Consider the following 27,898-nt stretch of genomic DNA (forward strand, 5'->3'; position numbering starts at 1 on the left):
TGTGTTTCCCACCCACAATGCATCATTGCAGCAAACACAGCTCGGCCATGTTTGTACTCTGGTCGTGAATAGAAATCCCTGCCGCATAGAAGCTGTTCCCTTGCTAGTCTCACGTTTTGTACCGTCAAAATGGTGAAATACTAAAGATTACATGCACCCACCAGTTTTGTAGACAGACTTTAAGCGGGACGCGCCTTGCACCATGTCAGCCAACGCTCAGGGTGAGTAACGGTAGCGTCTTTTGTCGACAATGCTAAGTTAGCTATGTAGCTAATTTAGCTAACATGGCTAGCTAATGTTACTAAGGTTTGAAAACATTCCTGCATTGACGGTAGGCCACACACTGGACCTTAGCTATGGTTAACTATAGATACATTTGCAATACTTTGAACACACTTTCTGACACTCTAGGTGGTAATAAGAAATAACGTTAAGTTATAGCGAACGGAAGCGATAGCTTGGCTGCTAACGCTAGCGTTGAGTTAACATTATAGCATTGTATAGTTCAGCGTAATTAGTGTCATTTATGAGAGTGTATATTCGCTGAGTGATATTACCCACGAGTTAAGCAAATCAATTGAGGCACAAGACACGGGCTAATGTAAGCTTTTAATTTTCCGTCCAAAATTCTGGATTGTTAGCAGCTGCGTTTGCTAGTATTGTAAGCAATTTAGCTAACTAGCATGGTTTAACATAACGCAAGTATAACGGGTTGGAAAACGTGTAAAAACAAAAAACGAATGACTAATCGAGAATACACCTGGCACTCTGTTTGTCATGTTAAATATACTGAATTTTTAACGTTAAGTAAACAAAAAAAAAGAGCGAATAATGACTATAAAGTCAGGTGTTTAGGCTAAAATGCAAGCTAACATTAGCCGCCGCAGCATTGCTGATGGAAGCTATCCGACTTCGCACAAGGCAATCGTTTAGAAAGAACACGCAGTTCTTTAGCCAATGTTTGGTGGCATTTTGTCAAACTGCTTTAACCGAACTACGTTACCTAACATTACTAGTAGTCATACAGTGCTTTATTGTATTTATGGTCCATGTCGCCAGAATTGGGGCTGTATTGACGACTGCATGTGTTAATGGGGGGCACCAGTATATGACGCAGTTTACGCGGTGTTTTTATTCCACATTTGCTTCATCGTTTATAAATAGCATTGGCACTGTCGTGACTGTCGGAAGATGCTTAGTATGTCAGTTATAGCCAGAGTCTATACAGGTGACTTGAGTTGGTGAAATGCATGCACCAGGCCTGTGAACATATTTCATGAAAGCCATCTCCTCTGTGGGTGTGTCCACAACAATTATCGTGTACATACTTGCTCAAACCGCACTAGTCCATGTGGATGCTGTGGACAAATCTACAGCACGTACACAGGAGAAGAAGAAAGCATGACAAATTGAATGTGGTGGTACTTTGTTAAAATGTTGTTTCGCTTCTGGCTAGCTTGTGTTGCTTTCTGCTTGCTTCCTTCTCGTCTTTATAACATTGGTTATCTGATCTGCAGAGGTGGCTGAGTAAGTGATTGGGTCAAGGGTAACTCACACCACCAAGCCAATCATTAAAGCCTTGTTAATACTCATGCAAGAACCTACTTAATTGCCTTTTTATACAATCCCTGTCAAGAAAGGAGTTAAATATTTAAAAGGTTAAATATCCTTTAAAACAATTTGATTCGGCTGGAAAAATATTTTCTCAGATATAGATCTTTAACCACTTAACATCCATTTTCAGAGAGGCTGTATCTTGCCCTGTGTTCCCTACAGTCCATCATGATGGAGTTGTTACGCTACGCCACATGTCGTTCGAAAGCTTAGGGTCACGTCTATTTAGTGATAAAAACAGTTTTGAGATCAAAATCACAACAGCAAGTACAGTAGGCATCTCACACAAGCAAGTACACTCACAATCAAACTCATAACTTTGAGCCAACTCACCTATGAAGTCTCGTCATAATCCTGCAATCAGTAATAATCCAAAAACACTTCCTGTGTCATTGCAGAGGTCCAAACGATCGTTTCCAGTAAAAATATATCCACCTTGAACATGTCACATTGATAAAGCCCATGAACAGCTGTTGCAATCTTTAAAATCAGCTGATCGATGTGTTTATTTTCACAATGATGCTCGCTAAAAACGGCATGTAGCAAGCTATTAGCTTTATTTTGATATTTGCTAACTGGATGCCGAACTCTGACCTTTCGATTGACACCTCATTTGAGCCAATCGGAGCTTCCATGCCATACCATCAATAGCCAATGAGTGTCAACTTGATAAGTGCCAGCCCTCTTCTTTTGTTTACAAATGTAGCCAGCAGCCGCCAAGTCTCCCGGTGACTCTCGTATCGTGTAGCCAATGAACTGCTGAACCTTTAAACATGTGATAACCATGGTTTTATTTTTTACAAATGTTATTTTTTACAAATGTTGTTATTTTTTCATAATTGTATTTATTAATTACAAAATACAAAAATATTACAATTTCTTTTGTTTATACTTCACTTACTTTGTGTCATTACTACTGACAGGGAATATTGGGTATATAATAGTTATTTATAGTAAAGGCCAATAGTTATTTATGGCCTATTTAATCAATAAATATTATAATATCTCCAAATGCACAGCTTGTGAACGCCTGGTGTTACTCTTAGAAAAACCTGTTTTTATTCCTTTTTATCTGAAATTTTAACCTGAACTTGGTAACACTTGGTGCTATGTTTCTATTGTGTTTTCCAGTTCATACCTACCAGCTATACCCATTTTCAGGCATCTTTTTCAACAACAAACTTCAGACGGAGTGTATTTTCTTCAAATTCAGTATATTCAGACCACTATTACTCAGTGCCAGAAGCACTTGGAGTGATTAAGAACAAAAAAGAGAGTTATCTTTTGAATGAGACCCAAATCATGCAGCTGGTGCAAATTGTTGAAGAGCAGCTTTCAATTTACTTTGGTTATGTCGTTTGTAGATATTTTCGGGTAAATTCCCCCACCTCTTAAGAAATTAACATCTCTTGATTTTACAACTTTTAAAACAAAATGGTCATCTTTCTAAAAACCTAGTAAAAAAACAAGTTTTCTTCTTAATTTAAGTAATTTGCTTTCATCAGTATTTTTGACATGTTCATTCATGTCTGAAAATACCTGCGAGGGATGCTTACCAGTCTGCAGTATACCATACAGTTGGTACAAATGGAAATGTTGTATCAGCTTGGCAGGAGGGGCACCCCAATCTAAAACAACAACTTGGTGTGCTAATAGTCTCTGTACATTTCAAATGGTGCAGTCCAGTATGAAAGACTGATATCAACCAATGAGGATGGTGAATATTATTAGCATAGTCTATTGCTCTGTAAGCAAAACTGTCTTTCTGTTGCAGATTATGACTTTGATGAATATGACAAACCTGGTGCTGAGCGGTCACGCAGGAGGAGAGGTGAAGATGACGATCTAGAGAGGTAAATAATCATATTCTGAGAAGACTCCTGTAGTGTATCTAATTCACAGCCTGCTAAGCTAGTCAAATAAAGATGTGTTGAATGCAGCATAATAATCCTGTCTGCCTGTAAACAAAACATAATTATACTGTGAGAACTACGCATCTACAAAACATCAACTTTTCAGGTGTAAAGAAAACAACTTTGTTTTCAGCTTTGTGATATTTTTCAGATAATTTAATGGCTGACATAGTATATTTATCTTAAGAAGCCGAATAATTTTCTCATCCCATTTAAGGATTGCGTAATCCTTCAATTTATCTGTATTCATTACGACTAATGAATGGCTGTAGCGATTTGCTCAGTGAAGCTAGTTACATTTAGGCTTAAGTGGTGTGATAGACTTAATGGTAACTTAATGTTTCTTGTAAATTAAGCTTCTGGCTGAGACAAACCAGCACCTCCTCCCTCTACCAGCGGTACCTGCAGGTAGTGAATCAGCAGAGGGAGGAGGACAGGATGATTGTTTATCATTTGTTCTAAACTTGTGTTGGGTACGATTGTTCAAGTGTTTCATTCTACCCGGCGAGTGGTGGGGCATTGTGATACACAGTTCGAATTCGACAGAAACAAAATAAATCTCACCAAGAACGTCTTGGTGTAGTCTTTTGGCTGTTCCAGCAATTACTAACTCTGGTTGGGTCAAAATAAACACTTCACTTACAGAGTTAGATGTTTAAATGGGCTGACTCTACATACCCGCAGTCTCTCTCTGCTCGCTGAGCAGCTGTCTGCTGAGCAGCTGTCTGCTGAGCAGCGGCACTCACTTGCTCTTCGTGGGCAGATATTGAATGAGAAAAAAACACCCCAAAACCCCTATGTACTCATCCTATTGCCAATATATTCGTCCAATCTCCCAACCCCATCTCACTCAGTATTATGATGTCAGGAATATTATTTATTTATTGACATTTTAGATTTGTTTCGAGTGATATATTATTGACTTTGATGTTGTAACATTACTGATGTTGATCTAAATACATTTAGTTATATTCAAAATATGAATACATTTGAATCTTGTTCAGAATTTCTTTTTTTTATATAAATATAATATTAAAAGCAATCATTTAGCAATGAAAAAGAATCGAGTAGAGTATCGATAACAAAGCGAGCTGATGAGGATTATCGATAAAAACCTAACTATAACCAACCGTAGGTATACAGAGGGATATATAGTGAAAACAACCACTTTTTATTTTTACAGAATAACTTCATTTGTAAATAGACATAACACTCTGCACTGTTATCTAACTCGGCTAACCTGTTATTGGTTGTCTTACTTGTCTTTTCTTGTTAAAAGTGATTTGGAAGAAGATTTGTTGGGGGAGGATTGGCTGTCAGGGAAGAAGGTAAGAAAATACAAAATCTCACTGTTTGTTTACTTTGATTTTATATTTTGTGCCAAAGAACACTTGGCTTGTCAGTATGGTTTCTCTGCTTACAAGCAGAAAACGGAAAATAATATCCAAAACATTGGGTGTTGGTAGAACATTTAGAAAATAGAAGTGAACAGTTCACTTGTAGCAGGTGGCTCCTCCACAGGGGGAACTGTTGATGTGAACCAGGAGGAAGTACAGTGGACAAAAAAGAACAGTGTTGACCTGCCCAGATTGCCTTCACCACATGGGAATAGAGCATCCTTTGGGGTTGGAGGTGGGCCCCTGCCCCCAGGCCTTACGCACAACTGAGGAAGATTAGCAAACACATTTAAAAGTGGACACCATAATAGTTATATTTTTGTTTTTAGAATCCCTCAGAAGTGTCAGATGAAGAGCTGAATGATGACCTTCTACAAAGTGATAATGAAGATGTAACTATGAGGTAAGCTAATAAAATAAGTGCCACGTGTTCAAGTTTTTAACACTTGTGGTTGTATAGCTGACAGTCAAAGTCCAAATTTTGCATATTTTACCATCATACTTAATTTCTGGTTTCTGCAAAGTCCTTATGTTTGTTTGTTTTCAGTGGTCAGGAAGTGAGCCTCAATGCCACATACAGCTTGGGCACATCCTATGGCCAGCAGGACAACGCGCAGGAAACAAACTACACAGATGACGTTGTGAACCTGGGTGAAAAGGGCTGTGAGGGGGGTTACCAGCAAGAGGGGGAAGAGGAATACACACAGGAATACAGCCAAGACAACGCAGAGATGCCTGAAGATCAAATGGATTACACTGGAGAGCTAGCTGAGGGTGACGATGGCTACCAGGATGAAGTGCTAGACATCCAAATCAATGAGCCCATGGATGGTGAATTTCAAGTGAGTTCTCACATTTGCTTACTCGCATGTAAAAACCTGCAGATGCGCACACAAAAAAACACACACACATCCTCTAACTCCCCTTTTTGTCCAACTCTATTGTATCCTAGAGATATTATCAGTTTTCTTGTCTCGGTAAGGGGACAGTCAGGATTGAAAATCTATTCAGGAGAAGGAGATGTTGGTTGGCGTTTTTGGGCAGGGGAGGATTAGATTCATTATCACTTCCTGCCAGTTAATTTTCTCCATCATGCTGACAAAGTTTGTGTTGACAGCTTGTTTGGCATGAGGTAATGCTCTGCTGTCGCCTCTAAATCCCTGTGCCATTGTGACCTTGGGCCCTTTATCTTTGGGGGAGTAAGAAGCTGCTTTGTGTTGGGGGAGATGTGCTGCCAATCGGCGGAGGTTAATGTGGGGGGCTTTTATCTCGGCCTTTAGACGGGATCTGATAAAGTCTAATGCAGGTGAAAAGATTATTGACCTTCCTGAGGACACCCCATACAGTTTTCCAATGATTGATGCGAGTTTCGCTTTTATTCGCTTCCCTTCCCTCTTAGCCAGGACTAAGAGGATCAAAGATAAGACCAGATCCATGTGCAAATGTCCGTTATGGTCCATTTACCAAGGTGTGATGGTGTTTGGCACCTGACAGAGATATATTGGCCTACCTCTTTTCCCCAAACAAAGATAAGATGTTGACCTTCTTACTGAGGATGTGTGGCACAAGTGGATGCCTATTCTGGATTTGGGAAATGTCTGCAGGTGTGGATGTGTATTTGTATTATGTGTAATAATTGTTTACAAGGTCACTAAACTGCCTGGCCTTGACATTATGCTCACAATGGTATTCATTGAGTACTATGTGGAACAGTTTAAAGGATTAAGCCGTTGTGTTCCCTTGGGGCAGCCTGTCCATCCGTCTGGTTTGCTGAGTTTTTTTTCCGTTTTTTTCTGCATTAATATGTGCTGCTGTTTGGCAGGTTAATGGAGCGCAACACCAAACACCATGGTGTGACCTACAGTCTGACCTTATTTAGCAATGAGTTTTTGTTAGAGGGTGTTATGCAGTTAGAATGTTTGAATTACTCGCAACTCCTTTACCATAGGTTTGAGGTTGCTGGAATGACTGGGATGTGTTTTTAGGATTATATAAAATGATTACATCATGACTTGAACTCACATTTTCTTATGGATTTGTCATCTCCCAGAATGTTTATGTCTGTGGGATGTTTTTTGGCACGGAGTCATGAACTTTTAGTGCGGCCAATAACAGAGTGATTTGCGAGAAGTCAGTCAATGATATTTTCACCATCACTGAACTGGGAAGGAGTGCTTTTATCCGTGCCTGCTTTTCTGTATATCATGTCAAACATTTACATCTCATTGAATTTCAAATACTGTCAGGAATAGTAATGAAGCCTTGCTCCCACTGTTATGGTAATTTCAGTTGGGAGGGGGGTTTACATGGTGTCTCCCTCAAATCCTCTCCATAACATTTTAATGTTTGCCTGTATGCTCTGTATGATTGTTGCCCCTTTTCATTAAAAAAGGTAAACATTTCTACGTCTAAATTGCAGATACTCCCAAGTATATCATCATTAAGTCCACTTTTATTTATTTTAGCGATTTTAAATGAAATAAAAATGTATCCATATTTTATAAAATGTGCTCTTGGATGTCAGATGAACTCATCCACGTATCTCTTATGGTTATATTCATATATCTTCCGTACATCCGAACAGCATCGCGTAGCATAAATAGATGTTTTCATTTTCAAAAGAGCCACTAAGAGATTATTTTCTAGTGCTGAATCAGACATTGCTGATCCTTCTTTTAGCGTCGTTACCACTTTAACTAATCAATACATATTATCCATGTGATCTTTAAAGGATGATGAATACCAAACCTCCTATGATGATGAGCGTCTGGGTGAACATGGAGTCCAACAGGAGGAGGTCCCCGAGGATCAGGAGGAGGTAGGGCGAGAAGAGCAGCAGGAAGAGGAGGAGGAAGACACAGCCGAGGGCTCTCAGGTCTTTGACACAGAAGAGGTTTGCTGACACTCGACATACTACACCTTACACCTTTGGTTGCTATAGATTGATAGCATTTATTTTCAGAATCTGCTGTGGAAATCCAACAAAGAGTGCAGATGGTTAACCATTTATTAATTGTCTTACTCTTCATCATAGTGTGTGAACATAGGCGTGTGAGCATTCATGCAGATGAAAAATGATATTCTGTGTTAAATGTTGACCAGTAGAACGATTATTATCATCATCATCTGCTATTTCTTGATTTTAATTTATTATTTATTTGGCCCAAAAACTGAAAAGTCTTTCTGTTTTGCCTCAAACTGAAGATTTCATCTTTAAATGTCTTGTTTTGTCCGGCTCGCGGTCCAAAACCCAGATATTCGGTTCAATGTCGTAGAAGACTTAGAAAGCCATTGAATATTTACTGTAGAGGTGAATCTTATTGTTCAATTTAGAAGCTGGAACCAGCTTTTGCTGAAAAAATGACAAACTGATTATCAGAATTATGGTTTAACTAATGTATTAATTAGCTAATTGTTTCTTCTCTAGACAACAGTGCAGGAGAGGAGGTTTCGTGATGCACACTGCCGATTGTGTAAAAAAGAATCCCAACAATTATTCATTTAATGTTTAACCTTTGAAAATGTCCTCAGGTTGAAAATGAAGTTGTGCCTGAAGAAGAAACAAAAGAGGAATCGGACGAGGAGGATGAGGAAGATGAGGAGTCTGGACGCATACGGTTCAAATCTGAAAGAAAGGATGGCGCTGTTGTGCGGTTGGCTGATGCAGGCAGTAACAGAAGAAATATTCCTGAAACACTAGGTACAAATTATTCTGACTGGGCATGATTTATTCTTTGTTCAGTAACAACCAAACTGTATTCTCAAATGTTTCTAGATCTTAAATCCTTGAAATACTACGAACTTGAACCTGTTAATGAACAAGTACTCTGTTTTCCCGTTCTACTCGTCATTAGAACTGTCAGAGAAGGCCAAGCAAGATCTGATGGAGTTTGAAGAACAAGAAAAGCAAAAGAGACAGAACCGATATGGAGGCCGAGGCATGCGAGGAGGAATGCGAGGAGGCCGAGGAAGAGGAGGCTTCCCACCTTTTGGAATGGTAGATTTTAGAGGAGGAAACAGAGGAAGAATGATTGACCAGAGGATCCCCATGATGATGGGCATGCAGGTAAACAATCTGAACACTTTTAAAGGGAGAATGTTTTTGGATACGCTGAATAACGTGTCACTCGATATTGAGCCACTCCTGGAGAGCAGCTAAAGAAAGCACAAGAGCTTCACTGGATAAGAAGATTTGAACTGGCTGGACTTCTTTACCTTCTTCTTTTTGTCACAGTTAGAACATGGCTGGGTGTCTTAGTTCTTCACATGTGTTTTGTTCGCGGAGGCTCTCTTCATTGTCTAAGACCTTCAAATCTATGGTCGTTTACGCATGACAAAAGTCAAAACGCTCTGCTCCCCCGTATCTATGTTGATATATGGATTATAACAAATCATTTGGCAGTCATCCATTTAGACTATTATACAAAATGTAATTTGTTCTTTTCCCAGGATTTAGTTTCTTGTGAGCTTTTATTATTAGATATCACTCCAAGCATTTAATCCTTTGATTTACATGGCTCATCAGTTCATACAAGACCTTTTGAAGGTCTAGGGAAAAAGTCACTTTGAACGTGTAACCTAAATGAAAAGACTGAGTGGTGATGATCTTCAGTAACGCGAGGTTACCACATTACCGTCTCGTTGCAGCCATAATCCCTTCCTGTTAATTGTGACGTTAAAGATGCTACATTTCCTTTTTTGCTGTTTATTTAATAACTATAATTATTATTATTATTATTATACCAAGGCTACATTATACAAAAGTTCCCAAAAACAAAACTATTGTATAAGATTAATAAATTGCAAATAATGTAGCAGCGTGTTAAATTGTTCTCAAGGTTGTGCGGCATGTCCCTTCAGCTCTCCATTATTATTTATTTTATGATTATAGGCTGTAAAATAAAAGCAAAACAAACACTAGAAATTAATATTTAATGACAGATGGACAACATGCCAACACCACAAACAATATGCTTACTGCTGTTAATGAGCGTGTACTTTTTACAACATACTGTATGTTTAACCACTTGACTAAATTGGTCACTGGTTTGTTTGTTTGGCAGCTTAAACGGATAGACTGGCCAATTATCAAGCACCCATTTGAAACTTTACTTCACCTACAAGTATTGTTATCAGTTGGTGCATCCCTGGTTGATATTTTCTTATGCTATCAGACAGCTGGCTTTTTCATCTTAATGGCTGTAGCTCACTTAACATGTATAGTGACTCCAGTTACCTTCAGGTTTATGTCACTTGTACAAATTCTGAAGAACACAAACTTTTAATCTTCAGGGGAGCCTTGCATTAAATTAATTTAGGAAGCCGTCTTCCGTCTTGCTTGTGAATTGACTTGTTGTGTCATGGCTGCAAGCAGTGATATCAGAATCTTGCCAGAAAGAAATGTTTTGACAGGTTGTTTTGCTTTTCCCTCCTCTCCGTTTCCCCCATCTCTGTCCAATTAGCAGCAATCCTCCCGAATGCCTCTTCCTCATCAGCCTCATCAGCAGCAACTGCACTCCCAGCAGCACCACCTTTCACGTCCAAGAGGTCCTCCTCCCTTCCAAGACCATGGGCGCCCACTGGCCCAGCAGGCCCTTCAGCCCCTCATCCCCCCACACATGGCTCACCGCTCCCCACCATTGCGGCCCCAGATGGAGCCGCCACCACGAATGATGAGCTCCCCGCCCCCCAACTTCCCCCAGCATCACCAGCAGCAGCCTCCACAGTCCAAAAACATCCACATTAACCCCCATTTCAGAGGGCCCACGTCATCCTCTGTACAAGGTACGTTAATCCATGCTGTTCTTATTTCAATTCTCTGGCTTTAAAATATTTCCCCCTCATTTCCATTGTTTTTCTGGATTCTCCAAAGTGTGCAAATAAATGGTATTAAAAATGTGATTTTGCATTCTCAATCATAAATGCCAGCAGTTCTGCCACTTATGCATTAGCAAGGAGGTATGTTGCATCAAACCAAGCTCTCCTACAAATAGCCTCAACAAATCACAAGACTTGAGCTTAAATGTGAGATGAGACCCATGGGAAAACTGAGTGGATCATATCTGTTTGTGTTGAACTTTTTGGATTCAAAGATCAGCATATATTATATATATTACAATAGTTACCGCTAACCGTTGCATTATGTGTATATGTAATACACACAATGCAATGATTTGTAATGGTTATTGGATTTAAAAATCCAGAGATCTTCTGTGTTTTACGTTTCATTATTTTGGTCTTCAGCATTTAAGTGAAGCAGTTGTTGGCCTTATGATTTCTGTTTAAGATGACAGTGTGACCTTTGTCTTGTGCAAAGTTGATGTGCCAGTCCCATATTAGTCAAAAATGTCCTGTCTGCATGAAGACAAAAATATATGCAATAAATATTGTTTTTATAAAAAATTAAAAGATGAGATTAATTATCTAAATTCTGAGAATGAAATTAATTTAAATTTTATTCAAACATTGTGCAGCCCTGGTTAATCAGGAAGATGCTCAGTTGAGGTGCATGCTCTGGCTGGTTATCCTTACACTGTCCTGAAAGGTGTCTGGATTAGAATGTCATTTTGTTGTTTGGTTGAATGACAAGTGAATAGCTCTCTCAGCCAGTAATGGGTTTATCCTCCATTTTTCTTCTGGCTACATCACCATTTCATTCCCTGAGATGGGTTTATCTGGCCTGTCTGTCCAGGCCAAGATTTAAATGTTGTTAGTAAAGCGTGTTAGTCCGTCTGTGTGTGTGTGTGTCACTGTGTGCAAGTGCGCATGGGGAAAATGTGTTCTGGAAAATCAGGGATTGCCTGTGGTTATGATTAAGTGTGTGCGTGTGTACTTGTATATGCCCGTGTATATTTATTTATATATTCATTTAAGCAATAAATTCCAATTGAATATTTTCGAGTTGTACATGTTGACATGCACTTAGAGTAACTCTTATTTTAAAGCAGTATGGCAGCAATATGAACATCCAGTTAAATTGTATTGTGCCAAATGTTGTCAAACAGCAAATGTCTTATTCATTTATAGTTGTTGAGTTTGGCAAATTATTCTCATTATTTCTTATTTCCTTGAGCTCCCTGGTCCGTGCCTAGCAGTGTTAAGATGTGAGAAGTAACTCTGATATAAAATGTAACATGTATGTCTGTGTAACAGCCTTTAGCATGGAGATGTCTAATGGGCTCCTCCCTTTCTACTATCACAACCCTCTCTCTGCCTCCTGCCCCTCATTTTCATTTTTCTCCCCCTCCTCTATCCACCCCCCTTTCTCTTGCTCTCTTTCTCTCTCGCTCCCTCTCATTGCAGTGCCCTTGATGCCTCCTGCTCAGAGCCAACCCAGACCTGCTGTGGGTCCTCAGAGGTTCCCTGTGAGTAGCAGCTGCTCCTCTCCCTCCCTTTCGCCTCACTTTCTCTCCCTCTCCACACGGTTAGCGTCCCTTTTTGTGAGGGCAATATCATTACGGCAATTAGACTGCCTGCCCTGGCCAAATGCTGTTAAAGCAAATCTGTAAACACCGATACGAGCCTGGCTGCACAACTGGAAATGCGTGATAGGGGCTTTAGGCAGTAGTCTTTTGGAGGTCGAGGCTGCAGTAGCGGGACTTAGTTAGCAACTCTTCATGGATGGGCTGGGGCTCAGACTAGCCAGCTTGGCACATAATGGAATTGTGAAACCAGGATATACTGCCAGTTAAAATTCACTTTCCACAAGTTTGTGTCCCAAAGGCACGAAGACCTTTTTTGAACGGTACTTGAATGAATCAAACATGCTGGCGGTTTGATGGGGCTGGGGTGAGCCTCTTGCCTTTTTGCACCATATATTCCGAAGGCTGAATTTCACGTCAGAGAAAGAGATCTTCAGTCAGTGATTTCCTGTTGGAAAAGGTCCTTTATTTCACTCGCAAAGAACCCATCCAAGAGATGACGGAAATGCCTTTAAAGTAATCACTGCATTGAGGGAAATTGCTTGACAGCAAGTCAGCCAAAGTGCCTTAAGTTACTCTGTCCTTCTAGTTAATGATGCCCAGGCATCAGGTGGTGCTGGTACTGACTGACATCTTCCTGGAAAGTGCATTTTATATGGATTTATGCAAATTAGCCAATGGAAAATAGCTGCATCCAATTGCATTCATGTGGATTTACAACCCTGTTGCCAAATGAGCCATGCTTTCACAAAGAGCCAGTCTTTGTTTAAAAAAAGCAGTATTTTTATGTACCTCTTTTCCCAACCTTGAATGTCAGTACTGTGCAATTTTTGTTCCCTGAGGTCTGTGATTGTGCTAGATATTGATAGCATAGTAGCAGCGAGCTGTTTTGCTTCTTATCAGAACGTAGAAGGTGGGGTTGGAAGGGTATGCAGACAACTGGGCTGATGAATAGCATAGTGTTGGATTCCCCAGCTGTCAATCGCATTTAGGCTCCTGTTGCCAAGGACACAATTTGAAATGCAGGTGACATTCCATTTACCAGTGGGCACATGATTACTCATGATTATCATATATTATCATCCCATCAAATTTAATTGTTAAAAGACCGGGCAAATGGGGGGTCATAGCCTCTAGTATTACTGCATTAAAATTTTGCTGGTGGAGACGGGTTTTGAAATATTAATCTCGGCACCAATTAAAGGTATTAGAATATTTATTCTGTTTAGATAATGACATTCAGTTTAACCACGACATAAAGATGCCAACGACCACACTATATATATGATTATTTATATTATGATTTATTTATTTTTTTATATAAAATTGTGTATATGTGTATATGTGTATATGTGTGTGTGTGTGTATATATATATATATATATATATATATGTATATATATATATATGTATATATATATATATATATATATATATATATGTATATGTATATGTATATATATATATATTAATATATATATATTATTAATTTTAATAATTTATAATTTAATAATTTATATATATATTATTAATTTTAATAATTTTTATATATATATATATATATATATATATATAAATTATTAATTTTAATAATTTATTCTATCCTCCTTATTGTGCATGTTGAAATTTAAAGTCTTCCTTGGTTAATTGATAGCAGTCACAGCTTCTTACCTCTCTTGTGAACAATACCATATCCTGAAAACAAAGAATATGCTTCAATGCCTACAATCTATATTGGTATTAGGTTTCAGAAGTTAACATTGAAACCTTGAAACAAAACATCTATTTAAACTCAATTTTCCATTCTTTATTAAATACTTTGACATTTGGCCCCTCTTCATTATATTTGTCTTTGTTATCCCCTCACTGCTGAGAACTATCCGAGCATCAGTTGCATATTGAGCAGCCCGTCTGTTTATCAAGGATTAAAAGCGAAAGGATGAGCGGGTTTATTTGAGAGGTATTATATGGACACCAGAGTCCTCATTGTGCAAACCTGCTTGTCTGACCTTTTTGGAACGGTATGATTGCGCCCTCATTGTGATCCGCTGTCTTTTTAAGCCCCTTTGATTAACTTTCTGTTAAGCAAGTTTTTGGGACTCTGGCCTTCTAGCTTTCTAACACCTATCATCTCTAAATACCGCCACGCAGGAGTGGAATAAAGATGGATTAAGCCTTGATAGCATCTTAAGTAATTTACAATGGGCTTGGAGGAGGCAAGCAGCCCATTTGTGGAAGTGCCACGTGTTGAATAGCAGGTTAATTTTTCAACAGAGATGGATGTTTAAAAGAATAAAGGAGAAAGTTATGTGAGGGATTCAAATTCCAAAGAGGGATTAAAGGGTTGTTATCTAGTTTTCCTTGGAAGATAGATGGGGAGTAATGTGCATACAATGAGTAGAAAGCTGTGGAACATTCGTGGTTGAAACAAAGGTGAAATACCCTTTCCTTGTTAGAGACAGGCTTTTAGAAGGTTTATCAACAAAGCCCCAAGCAGCATTAAAGCAGGTTTACTCACGAATTCAGGCCAAAGGGTTTCTTTAATATTGGCATGCATATTGATGTTTACAACTCAAGATTCTGCATCTTTTTTAATGGCCCAAGCCTTTCAATTACAAGCGCTCCCTGCCCATGCATTCTCCACAACAAATTCCCATTTTTCATTAGTTTAATTTGTTTGTGATTATTGAGTTCCCAGTATGGCCTATAATTAATGAGTTTTGTGTTATCCCAGGGACCGGGAGACTTCCAGCACCACATTTCTGGTAATTTTGGCCAGCCCCAGCGGCCCCTTCATCACATGGAGCCCTTTAGGAACCAGCTACCGCAAGGCCCCCAAGACAGAGAGCCCCACTTCATGGGAGGTGAGTCTCACACCCACCTTGGACGAGCGCTACGAAGCTCTGTTGGCATATTTAATCCAATTTGACATCACCTCTGGCGGTATACCTACAGGGTATGCTGTTAGATTCCTGGTGCTCTATCAGCACCACTCATGTTAAATGCATGCGTGTATATATATACATCTGAAAGAGCCTTGGAAAATGCATTAAATATCTATATTTCAGATTTTTCATTCAGTGTTGATGCAGAATTAAAAACCACCACCTTTTGTTTACACTTTCACCTCGATAGAGTTGTCTGTTGTCGTTTTCCTTGCCATAGCACTATACATCTGGAGAGGGAGTGACTGATTTATTGAAATTGGCTCGCAAGGCAAAAGAAACTGACATCTTTGTTGTGGTGTTGTTTGATCTTCCTTCTGTGTGCACAGAGCGCACTGAGTCAACACGGTTTCCAGGGCAGCACATGTTTGATCACCAGGGCCCCAGTCCTCTGATGAACAGCAGCCACAACCTTCACCAGCAGCAGCTGCCCGGCCAGGGCCACATGGGCTTCGGCCCACCAGGACCAGCCTTTAACCAACCTGGTCAGGGTCCGCTAGGACTTTTTCCGAGAGAACCCCCAAGACCCAACCTCCCTCCCCACCAAGGTCATCAGGGGATGGTCGGCTTGAATCAACAAGGTGGCCCCCCCAACCAGCCCAGACCCTTCATGGGCCCTCGTCAGCCGTTTGGCCAGCAGGGGAACCTTTTCCCCCCTCCACAAGTCCAGTTTGGGATGCAGGTACGACTAAGAGTAAGTGATTTTTATAGCCAGTACATGTCTGTGTATTTGTGCGGTTTATCTAGTTCTTCCCTACTTGTTTCTTACATTTGCTTGCAAAATATTGTAATTTGATCCAAGTATCATGATTCTTTTGTAGCATCCTCTCTTACCTAGGACAATTCTTGTAAATGGGCATGGCAAACAATTCACGTGCATGTTCTGCCATGAATGTATTCAATTTTGTCAGTTTTGCTTTACTTCATTAAAATTGCTGTTGCAAGAGCAATGACTAGAGTACTGTACACATGAATAAACTAGACTAGTTATCATATTCACTGCTACTGAAGCGTTAAGGAAAAATACTCATGTCTGTTTGGCATCTTCGTATTTTTTCAAGAGACATAGGCAAGAGCTCCCTCTAGTGATTGAATCCCTATTGTTGTATTACTGGGTACTTGATTCCAGTTGGAGGTTAATTATATGCAATAATTGCCTAATTCAATGTGGAGATTAGCGTTGCTAAGAAGAGATACTATTGCTAGTAAAAAATGAAATAAATATTTTGCATTATATGCAACAATAAGGTCTAATGTAGCTGATTTACTCGTATTGTAATTTATCTTCTTTCTCTGATATTTCAGGGCTTAATGCAATGCCCTCCTGTCTCCCAGCTTCAGCATCACGACCCAATGCCATCCCATCAGGCCATGCACCAGCAGCAGCAACATCATAGGCAGGAGTTACCCCATCATCAGCAGCAACATCTAAATGTCAATGAGCCTCGCCCCATGATGCACCATGGCCAGAATCCCTTCCATCAACAGCAGGTGCATGGTAGCCCCAGGCAGATGACTCCCCGCCCTCAGAACCCCCAACAGCGCAACATGTCTAACAACAGGCAGAGGATGGTGAGAGATTAACATATCATCTCATATACTTTCAGCGAGTGATGAAAGATCATTCTAATTACTCTATTCTGTCAGTATTTTCCCCAAACAAACAAAATAAAGCATGTGAAATGTGTATAAAACTAAATGCAGATATTAAGATCGGAGTGATTTGTAAATATAAGATGGAATGTTTACATTGGACCCTTTCTTCAGAACACACCTGTCTCCAAGCAAATGCAGCAGCGCAACAGCAACCTCCGGGAGCTCCCTGTAGCACCTGGCAACACGAACATGAACAGTGCCCGCCCCGCCGCCAACGTTAGGCCTGTTGCCAAGGCAACACAAGGGGCGCGTCCTGGGCAGAACACTCTGCTGGTGCTTGACGGTGGCAGAGGAAGAGGCCCATTTGCTGCCAAGATGGAATCGCAGCCTGGGGGAGCAGGCAGGACAGTGGTTCGCAAGGAAATCCCGAGCACACCGTCCAACATGGCACCACAGGTCAGCTTTTTAACACTCGTGTGGAAATAAAAAAACCAAAGGAATGGAAACATGTCATAATGGATAGATTATTTCAAATACATTTGGATCACAATTCTTTCAATAACCTTCTGATGGTACTGTAAACTGAGTATTTCTTCCTGCTAAATTCTCAGTGACCCAGAAATTGTAACCTGGGCTGAGCTTATTAGTATGCTGAGAAGGACCCCCATTTATTAAAAGCCCAATCATAAGGTTGTTAATGAGAGCAGTCTCAATCCATTGGAAAGACTAGATCAATACAATTTTATTTTTCTCTTGTGTTTTGCCTTCGATTACATCTGTTAGGGTTAGGGTTAGGGTTAGGTATTATGGTTCAAATAATACACAGTGGCTCACAGCTCCTCCTCCAGTAAGTGGAGACAGGTAGTCATATGGTCAGTTTGTGTTTTATGCCACAGGACCCTAATGAGGATGAGGAGACACGGCAGTACCGTCTGAAGATTGAGGAGCAGAAGCGTCTGAGAGAGGAGATCCTGAAGAGAAAGGAGATGCGACGGCAGATGCAGGCTGGCGTCAGAAAGAAGGAGTTGCTGGATAGGCTCAATGCCCAGACTCCGACCCAAGGCCCAGCTCCTTCACAGATTCAACCCTCACAACAACATCAGCAAATGCCATACCCTGTACTACAACAACAACATCATCATCAACAACAACACCAACCACAACCACAGCAGCAACAACGGGAACAAAAACCGCAGCAACAACTACATCCACAACAGCAGAGACAGATGCCTCCGAGAACACAACAATCATTTAATCAAACATTTAAGATTCCTATTCAATCCACCCCTATCCCTCCCAACGGAAATCCTCAGATCCTTACACCACGTCCCAATGTCAAGACACGCCTGCAGATGGTAAAAGGTAGCGTCCAGCTGCAACAGACCCCTGGGCCTGTTCCAGACCAGCAATGGAAACCGCCTCAACAAAATCAGCTGCAGCTGCAACAACAGCGAAGGAACAGTGCTGTGCTGAACGTAAACAGGTCTGGTACTCAGATCCAGTCCAATCAGGTGAAGAACATACCTGTAACTCCCTCTTTGGGCCCTGGTCAGACTCAGGCTCCAACTCCAACTCCAACTCAAGGACCTAAACCTGGGGCTAAAAGGACTGTGATGCAGCGCGCCAAGAATCCTAGTTTCGAAGACCAGCAGGTGCCCCAAAAAGTCAGAGTCGTCAAACTTTCAGGAGCGGTGAGCATGCAAATCTTTATACAACACCTTCTTTTGTGTTTGCTCCGACATTTATTTGATCCATTTCAACAGATTTTACCCACAAGGGGAACGACGGTTTTGAAATGAAATGCCACTGATTGCCCTCACACTGTCTATTTTGTAATCCAAAAGATATCTAACCTATGGGAATGACAAGGGGATGTCTGTGTCGTTTTGGTAAAAATTGATCTGTTAAGAGTTTCCGCACTTCATCTTTGGGAACTGGTATTTAAGACGCAATGCCTTTACGCACATTTTACCTTTAGAACACGGAAAGGCTGTAAGCGTTAAAGAGAGCAGTATGACATTTATCTGTAGAGTTGGGGGACACCTCATCACTGCTCTTAAAGGTTGATATCCTCTTTTTAAGGGTGGAGGAGTATCCTTTTAAGATGGAGGCTTTGGAGAGGGTAAAACAAGAATGACAGTAACGCCAACAAGTCCAGAATTACCACTGCTGGTTATTTTATACTCACTTGATAAGTTACTGCTGTGGCCTTAATTACACATTAATCTTTATTGAAAAACCACAAAGGCATGCATGTTAAACATTCATACTTGTCACTGATGAGACGTGGTGGTGGGATGTGATAGTATTTGAAATAAGCCGCTTTCCAACTCCATCCCAGAGGATCAAGCCACAGAGCCAAAATCGCAGGCTGGCTGCAGATGAAGATAACTGAGTGTCAGTGCGTTAATGGAAACCTGCGCAGAGCTATCTGATGTGCTGCATCTTGGAGAAAAAAGGGGAGTGAGATGGAGGAAGAGAGATGGGAACGGAAAGAAAAAGCTAAGGCCTACAGCTGTAGTGAAAAGGAGATTGTCTAGATGCTCCTTCTTCCACATTGTTCTGCTGTCATCAACGGGTGCTTGACAATGTTATCTCCTCCCTTCTCTTTTTTTCTTGCGCTCTCTCTTCCTCTCTGTCATCCCTCGGTTGCTTCTTTTTTTTCCCCATCAACCCATCTCTCAGGTGCGAGGCAACAAAAGAATGCCAATCCAAGACCCTTGTAATTAATCTTTCTTGGTTGAACGAGGGGGTGCAACATAATACCTGTGTAAGAAAGTTGCCACTTTTGAGGATTTGGATTTGTATGGCTTAGGCACACAGATAAGAGGCAAATTATATTTTCATCACGGATAATACAAAGCAGCGCAAGACACAAAAGCTGGGGAGGAGAGGGGTGTAAGGGGGATGGGGTACACATCGAGCTGCTGTCGTTCCAGTGTAATGCAGCTTAGCATTTGATGGGTGCAATCAGGAGCTGTGATTTCTATAGGAGGGATTAATCCATTTACTCTCAACTGGGGACAGGTCAGAGATATCGCCTCTTTTCTTCCCCTGTATTGATCTGTCACATCTCTCCGCAGTACCGGGGAAGAGACGACCTTCAATTCTTCCCCGCATGTCAACAGAGTTGAGCTGTGACTTTATTTGATAATGAGACCATCACCTTGTTGGGTTGATCTTTATTCCCCACAGCATGTCTGATAGGGATCCAGCGCCAATGCTGGGACTTTTCCCCTTTTGCTTTGTAGATATGGCCTTGCATTTCTCCCTGTTGTCCATAAATACTTGCAAATGCTTAATGTGAATAGGATTTTGATGCCTACAGATAGATTGAGATGAGGGCTGGAATTTTGTGTGAGGTGCTAAATTAGTGTTGTCCCCATACAGAGTGGAAAAGGGCCAGTGGCAGCCGGTAGCCCCGTGCAGCAACAAGGCACCTGGTCGCCACCCCCGCTCAACCAGGCCGTGCAAAGGAAGGTTACCATGACAGGGCAGCAGCAAGAGGGAGCAGGCGGAACACCACAGGCTGGCCTAGGGGTCATGGGCAGCCCACAGCAAAACAGGGTTTGTCATAAATTGTGCCTTCTTCTGTGCTTTGGAAACCAACAACCATATCACCCAAAATATATATGTATTAATAGTGCAAACTGGGGGGTAATGGCAGTTCTGAAATAAAAGAGGCTGAAATGTCTCCTGTAAAGTTGTCCTATGCCGCTGGAGCTACCTTGGCATTCAGTAGACATACCAATCGAGCAGTAGTGATAATAAGACAGGACAGTATGCCAGGTGCAGGAGTATTGACAAGCTGGAAGCAGTGTAACACGGGGGGGCTACACAAGGTCCCCTGGCCTCTCTGCACGCCTGTCACCACCAGGCTGCTGTCACAGTCACCATACTCACTGATGCTGACAGGGTAAGGCAGTCACCACAACGCTTGCATGGCTCCTCTCTCTTTATGCTCCCCCGCCCCCAGCACACACACACACACACACACTCTCTCTCTCATATATTCCCTTTCCTCTCCTCTTGTCTCTTTTTCGGGGTCTCTCCCTCCTCCTCCTCCTCCTCCTCCTCCTCTGCAGATGAAGAAACCTACCTATCACTCAAGTTAAAATGAAGATATGCCATGCCACATGCATCCTGTTCTGAAGTTGATGTTCTATGTAGAAATATGATAAGTCAATCATGTGAAAGCTTGGCGTGTCTGAGAGGTGCGAAAGGAAAACCTTCGCATAGCGTTTTAAAGATTTCCTTTGTGCTGAGAAACAGTATAGCTCCTCTCCACGTGGTTGAATGCAAGATTAAAACATCAACATGTGTAAGCAGTGAAAGGTTCCGTGTATGTATTCACCGCCGTCTACCCTTCCCCCGAAAACTTTTTACCCAATGTGGGCCATTTCTCTCACACCTTGCGTTTTATGTAGGTTGTCGTGTCGGGCCGGGGCCGAGGTAGAGGGGGTGGTCCGATGGGTCGAGGTCGTCCAATGGCCACCAGACAGAGCCCAAGAGGAGACGAGAGTGAATGCTGTACCGTGTCCATAGAGGGCCTCTCCTCATCCACAACTGACGCTCAACTGCAGAATCTTCTCAGGTCCATCGGACCCATAGAGGTAGGTACCGGAGCTAGATACTTGTGTGTGTGTGTGTGTGTGTGTGTGTGTGTGTGTAAAAAAATAATATTGTATTATAGTACCTTTTGTTAGGACTTGTAAGGCATCACGCTTGTATAAAGAATAACATGATAAAAACATAGATATGTACTTTCACCCACCAGAGGGGCAGTAATGAAAGTGTCCTAGTGTGATCACATAGCGCCCTCTGTCGTAGTGATTAGGTAGGTAAGAGCAGTGAATGATTTAAAGGAACTTCCGTACTCCACCTCCACTCCCTCTTGTGGATGAGGGGAGAACATAGTTGTACTTGATGGGCCTTTTTCACAGAAGACAAAAAGCCCAGGTGTAAATAATAAAATATTTAGCTGCTTTGATTTCAGATATCTTGTATTCTTGTATTGCTTGTTCGCTCTCTGGAACACCTGAACAGAACACAGCCCCCGTTAGTGTTATTAGTAACACCTGTGCTTTCCCTACTATGACAAGTCAACGTGTCTACCTTTTTCTTTTATTTGTATTTTACCATTTCTGTTTATTGCAGATGTTCAAAATGATGCCCCAGCAGAGGAAAGCAGTCGCCACATTTTCCAGTTCCCAGCATGCAGCAAGTTTTCAAATGAGCTTCCATAGGTAATCAATATTCCTCCCTCTTTTCATCATCTTTATAGCGATACAAATTAAATGATTACATACTGTCGTTGGTAGCCTTTTACATGTTGCCAAAGTGGTGGTCATGGAATGTAGCTGCTGTACAGATTGTGTGCAGCACAACATAAGTGTTCATTAGGTTCTTTGCCCCTGAGACGATGGCTCAAACATTATTGTCACAATTACTACACAGGCACATGATTGATTTGTCCCACATTGATGTGTCGCTGATTGATGGATGAGGAGCGCACTAGAGGGAGCCCTGTTACAAGAAGTCACTTTCTCCCAACGTGGGAGCTTCTCGTGCTCAGCTCCAACCTGGCATAGGAATATTTCTTCAGCCCTTTGGGGTGACACAGTCCACGTCTCGGCACAGAAGCGTCATTCATCGATCAACTTTGGGACAGTGAACATAAGGTCCTTAACTGCGAGCATGCCATTGTATAAATGTGTCTACCAATCGTCCACTGTTGTAAAATGGCACTGGAGAGACCCTGGACTGTTCATCCTACTTTGATGTAGTTTGTGAAGAATGTTTTGTGCATCTTACACGGGACACTAAGTAGAACGTATCACGGGATAATGGTTGCTCCCCTCCTCAGTTAGATTCACTGTTAAAACTAAACAAAAACCTAAACTTTGTCATTCTCATATGACCACTTCATAGTAGTTTTTTTATTATTATTTGCGGCTCACTGTTTGGTTCGGTGCAGGAAGTGGTTGTGGCAGACTGTGGCCCGCCTATTCACATGGCAGTGTGTCTCCCCCTCTGTAGATGGCAGTGTTTCATCAGTTATGGGGCTTCATTTTTTCCAACTCGAGCCCGCTTTCAGGTAGAAATGTGTCTCAAAGCAGTTTTTTTTTTGAGTAAATGGCGCCATCTAGTGGAGAACTCGTATACAGGCACAGAGGTGGAGGATTTCACATTTGACACAGAGCAGTGACTGGAAACAAATTGGCATTTGAAAATGAAAATGTTCTTTCTAAATTCCCAATGGTTTTAGGAATTGTAAATGTTGTGATTTCTGTGCATATTTTGTGGTGTTTTTTAGTTTCAGTGCTGCTTCTGGGACAGATAGTGCAGACCCTCTCTAGATCAGTTTGGTCATTTGGCTTTGCTCCTTGTTCTAATCGTTATTAGATATTTTAACTGTTACCTGGAATCAATTTTGGAATAACCTTCCATGGCTTTTGGATGTCTATTTTTAGTTGTATTTCTGATTATGGAGTAGTTGGATTTAAGTTAAGTCGAGTGTGCTTTGAGGAAATGGATATGCAGGCTTTTTTGGGGGGGGATTTCTATAATTACACATTTAATGTATTGTTTTTGGAGATTTGATATTCGTCATTTCTCCTCCGGATACATTTCTGTACATTTTTGTCGGGCTATACACGAGACTTCCTCTGTTCTGGTATAATTGATCCGATTCTGCGGGACTATCTTTAAATAATTTGGTGCCTTATCACTGAGCTGCATGGTGTATCTTGGAATAGCACTTTGAGCGGTTTGCCTTCACACGGAGCAGATGTTTTGGCAGTATAGCAGAAACGTACAACTAATTTACCCCCATCATTTGCCCCATGAATTGAATTCCTGCCCCAAAAAATGTAATTAGCCTTATTCTAATTAAAACATTCATAATCATATTGATATCATCCTCCTGCATAAAGATACATTTCTTCATGAGAAATTGTAAGTAACATTTGAGCGATCTCTAATGCGTTTTTATTTTCTCTGAGCATGGCCCCTTGTTTGGGGAGTGCTGCCACATCCTTACTGTTTGATAATCTCCGTGTCTGGCTCTGTTGAATTTCACGGGACATCATTTTTAGACTAGATATAGCGAGTTAGGCTCATTTACTTTTTCCATAATTGACTTTTTTTCTTCATCATCACACGACACATTTAGTCTTTTCCGGGTTTAAAGTTCGCCAAGTTCTTTTTAAATATTTAGGCATTGTTACCCGTGTTTACTGTCGAAGTTCAGAAGCGGATCTCGTGTACATTATTCACAGGAATGTGACAAAAGGAAGCCGAGGGGGGGCAACCATTATCTCCGCTGTGATCATGTACAGAAGTAGAGCAGAACTTTCTCTCGATATTTATCCTGTTGAATTTTTTTTAGTTATTCTTTCCTTATGTTGTATCAAGTTAAACATTTTTATATGTAAGGATATGCTGATGGGTCCAGACATAAATCATTTTACTAGTGTTTTGTTTCCTAAAATGAAGAATGACTGGACCACATTTCTGTTGATGATAAGACATTTGAAAAAGTGTTTACGGGAAAATAAAAACATGGCCAATATACCGTGAACATGCAGGTATGTGAAGCCGGTTAAACTGTAGCCCAAAGATGTGTGGTTGTGTGTGATGTCCGGCGCCTTTACGGTGAATCCTCCTTCTTATTTTTGCTGCATTTTATTCATTTATACTAAACGTATTCTGTAAGTTCAACTTTAAACATCACATATACTTTAAAAAAAACAACAACAAAAAAATTTTAACGCCAAGAAATACTACCTCGTATAGATTTAGGGGGATGCCACTGAATGATTTGCTTCATAGCCAGAAACACAAGTTTGTCCTTCCCATTTAACTGTGATGTCATACTAATGTTCAGCTCCCTACAGCCCCCCCGGCGTCCTAGAAGCAACGCAAACCGTAGCGTCATTTTAAACTTCCACTGGATTTGACGAGTACAAAGATCATTTGGAGGGTTAACATTTCGACATTCTGTCTTTTTTAGTTGCTGTTGATAAATCAACTCCTGGCCGTGCATCGGGATGACATCACAGATTAAGTAATTGGTTCTCTGGTTTAAAGACTTCACAAAGTTACCTATTGGCCTCCGTCCTTGACTTGCATGTGTGAATCAAATTCATAAATTTAGTGGTATTTCCCTTAAATGAAGAATTACTTGAAATAACCACAAGGTTATAAAAAAAAACTAAGCTGCACACGTGTGATTCTCAACATGCCTGAAGTATTAGAAGTGTTGGGACTGAAAATGTCTAAACTCCTAAACTTGAAGTTCCACGGTTTTAAGTCTTTTTTTCTACGTTGTACAGTTGTTCTAAACTGACTTCTTTTTATGTTTTATTCCTTTTTGTTTTGTGTTGAACTGATGTAGAGGTTTGTGTTCCCTAACGATGTGTATTTAATGTCTTTCATGTTGTGGGTTACACTTGACTTCTTTTAGTGTTGTGTAAATCCTATGGATTTGAAAAAGTACCGGCAATGCCAGTAATAAGTATATGGCTACAAGACGTCTGGCCTTGTAATGACAGAGCAGATTCATATTGAATCTTTTTGTACCTTAATTTTAAGAATTCCGTACATCTATGTACCTTTTTGAACTTTTAGACATTGTTCTATTTCTCATAGTAATTTCCTTGAGGAAAATGGTGCTCGACTACATCCTGATTTACAGCCGGCTGGTTACGGCATTTAATATCTGACCAAGAAAGGCTCCTCTATGACATGTCTTTGGGTCTTATGCTTGCGTAAGCCTACACTATGGCTGCTCGTATCACGATGACTAGCTTCGGGTCAGATACGCACGGTCTGAGTTGGGTTCTTCGACACTAACGTACAGCTTTTTTCCTTTAGGTCCATTCGTGGGTTCCAGGGTGCTGATGTTTCGCAGACCGGCTGAACTAACTATTTAATTCTTTCTTTTTCTTCAGGTCACGTCCACTTCGACAGAGCTAGAAGCCAAATTAAAAGACCATACCAAAGGTTTAGCATGTTCTAGCAAATCAACAAGTTGGGTTCTAAATGGGTTATGGGTTATATACAAATGACAACTTAAAGGCAAGCTGGTCATACTGGCACTGTGTGCATATCAGCTCGCTTAAAACTAGCAATCATCACATTCAACTATTAATTGGCTTTACTTTATGTTGTTGTTGCATGATGAGGCAGATGATGTTGTTGGTTCCTTGAGGTGCTCATGCGAAGCTCCAACATCTGATATTTGAGTTGAGGTAGTTTATCGTTCGTCCCTCTCATGTAATGATTCACAAGGTTAACTTTTAAAAACCCAGCTGGTCATTTGAAACCACTTGCTACTTTATTTCTCAAAGGCTTTCTATCCTGCTGGTGTGGAAACTAATTCATTTGCTGAATGTTGTTACACAAGTGAAAGTTTTTCATCTGGTTTTTTTTTTTTTAAGTCGAAATTCCTCAAAGTCTACAACATGTCATGTCTTTGTTTGGTTCAACAAATAGCTGCAACTTGTTTATTTAAGTTTATAATACGCCAGATGCATAGTTTTTTGTACCAGCAGAAAGTGTTGTTTGTGTATGTGCCTTGTATTTATCTATGAGTTGCTCAAATTGAACCATTAGTGCATTTAAAAATATATATTTATTACATGAGAGGTACAAACCAGTTGAGCAAAAGCATTCAAAACCATTGGTATGGTCCAAACACGTGTGCTGTTCTGGTGTGAGGGTGTAGCTTTGTTTTGGAGGGCACTGTAGGGAAACGCCACATCACCAAAAACACAATGAGCTCTCGTGTTAACAGTCATTTCTCAACAGCGTACTGGTGAGAGGAGCCATTGACCAGCTGTAGCCATGATACTGCTATGTCACTTTTCCTGCCTTAACTCACTCACTTAACACTTTAGCTTCTTTTACAGCCACGCAGTGTCCGGCTTAGGAATGAAGATTTTTTTCATCATTCATTTGCCCCCCCCCCCCCCCCCCCCGTAAAAGATTTCTTTCCATTACAGCTTTTCCTGCCACCGCTGTTCTTCCAACTCGCATATATTTGACAGTTGCTCATCTTTTCCTTGATGCTGCCATTGTTGAATGAACTTTAAGACTTCTGTATCAAGCAGGGTGGCCTACCTGGATTACCATTGTTTGTTAGCCCAGTGGATGGAGGTTTCCATCTCTGTGACGACAGCCGGGTTCACAGAGCAGACACGTAACTCTAAAGCCGCTTTATGGCTTTCACTGCACCAAAGGTCATCCCAACTTCTTGACATGCATTGTTTGGTTGGATTTTTGACAAAGACACTACAGTTGGTTTCCTCATCCCCGAACAATATGGTGCACCGAATAATGACTGAAAAATCCAACCTCAGAGTTTTCACAGGAACTGTTGACAACCCATCCTGTCGTGCGTGTTCACAATTTTGATGTGTGACATGAAGTAATCGTGTTTTGTGTTGGAAAAGTCCTGTTCTGATACTGTAAATGTGAAATGTGTGAGTTTCTAAAGAGATTGGATGGTTTTTTTAAAAAGAAAAGGAATCTTAAAGAGATGGAATGTGTTCAATTTGATACTCAACACTGGAGAAAAATAAATGTTTTGATACACACAGCAATGACTTTGAGTTTGTTTTTATTGTGATATTGAAAGTGTTTGCTAAGTGTGTTCGAAACTACTTCCTTTCAGATCAAACCCACCGAGGTCCTTTAGTCGGAGGCAAACGCTTAGACTGGACTGGGTGTCATCTGAAGCAGTCGGTCGGTGATCCTTTTAAATGCAGCCGTGTCTGCTTTGGATCGCTCGTCACTGGTTCAATACAGCAAAGAGTGATTGTTTCTTTATTTTGGTACAAACCTTTTATAATCGTGTGTGTGTGGATCCATCCATCTTTACTTCTGTCCATCTACTGTAATATCTATCGAGCCACATCACAAGTATTTGTCTACATCTATGTAAAATGTCATTTCCCTCCAGCTCACCACTTACGTCTTGAGCTCTCTTCTGATTTCCTGCCACAGAGG

General features: G+C 40.8%; 1 protein-coding gene across 6 annotated transcripts; it reads left to right on the top strand.

The window, feature by feature from the left end:
• Nucleotides 1-27,492, top strand: rbm33a (RNA binding motif protein 33a). 6 transcript variants are annotated; one of them, XM_029457403.1, is made up of 19 exons: nt 3-221; nt 3,389-3,467; nt 4,807-4,855; nt 5,254-5,327; nt 5,472-5,766; nt 7,656-7,817; nt 8,456-8,624; nt 8,779-8,990; nt 10,387-10,708; nt 12,227-12,288; nt 15,079-15,208; nt 15,619-15,983; nt 16,625-16,861; nt 17,057-17,341; nt 17,782-18,576; nt 20,276-20,452; nt 21,313-21,498; nt 22,043-22,131; nt 22,343-27,492. In XM_029457403.1, exons 1-19 carry the CDS (start codon nt 203-205, stop codon nt 22,389-22,391), a joined length of 3,756 nt encoding a protein of 1,251 aa, XP_029313263.1. In that variant the 5' UTR covers nt 3-202; the 3' UTR covers nt 22,392-27,492. The 6 variants fall into 6 exon arrangements, with proteins under 6 accessions (XP_029313265.1, XP_029313263.1, XP_029313262.1 ...); XM_029457402.1 differs by having other exon boundaries at nt 15,619-15,971; nt 16,595-16,861; XM_029457404.1 differs by having other exon boundaries at nt 15,619-15,971.
• Nucleotides 27,493-27,898: the final 406 nt, after the last annotated feature.

Source organism: Cottoperca gobio, chromosome 20 (assembly GCF_900634415.1).
Source record: "Cottoperca gobio chromosome 20, fCotGob3.1, whole genome shotgun sequence".
NCBI classification, from domain to species: Eukaryota; Metazoa; Chordata; class Actinopteri; order Perciformes; family Bovichtidae; genus Cottoperca; species Cottoperca gobio.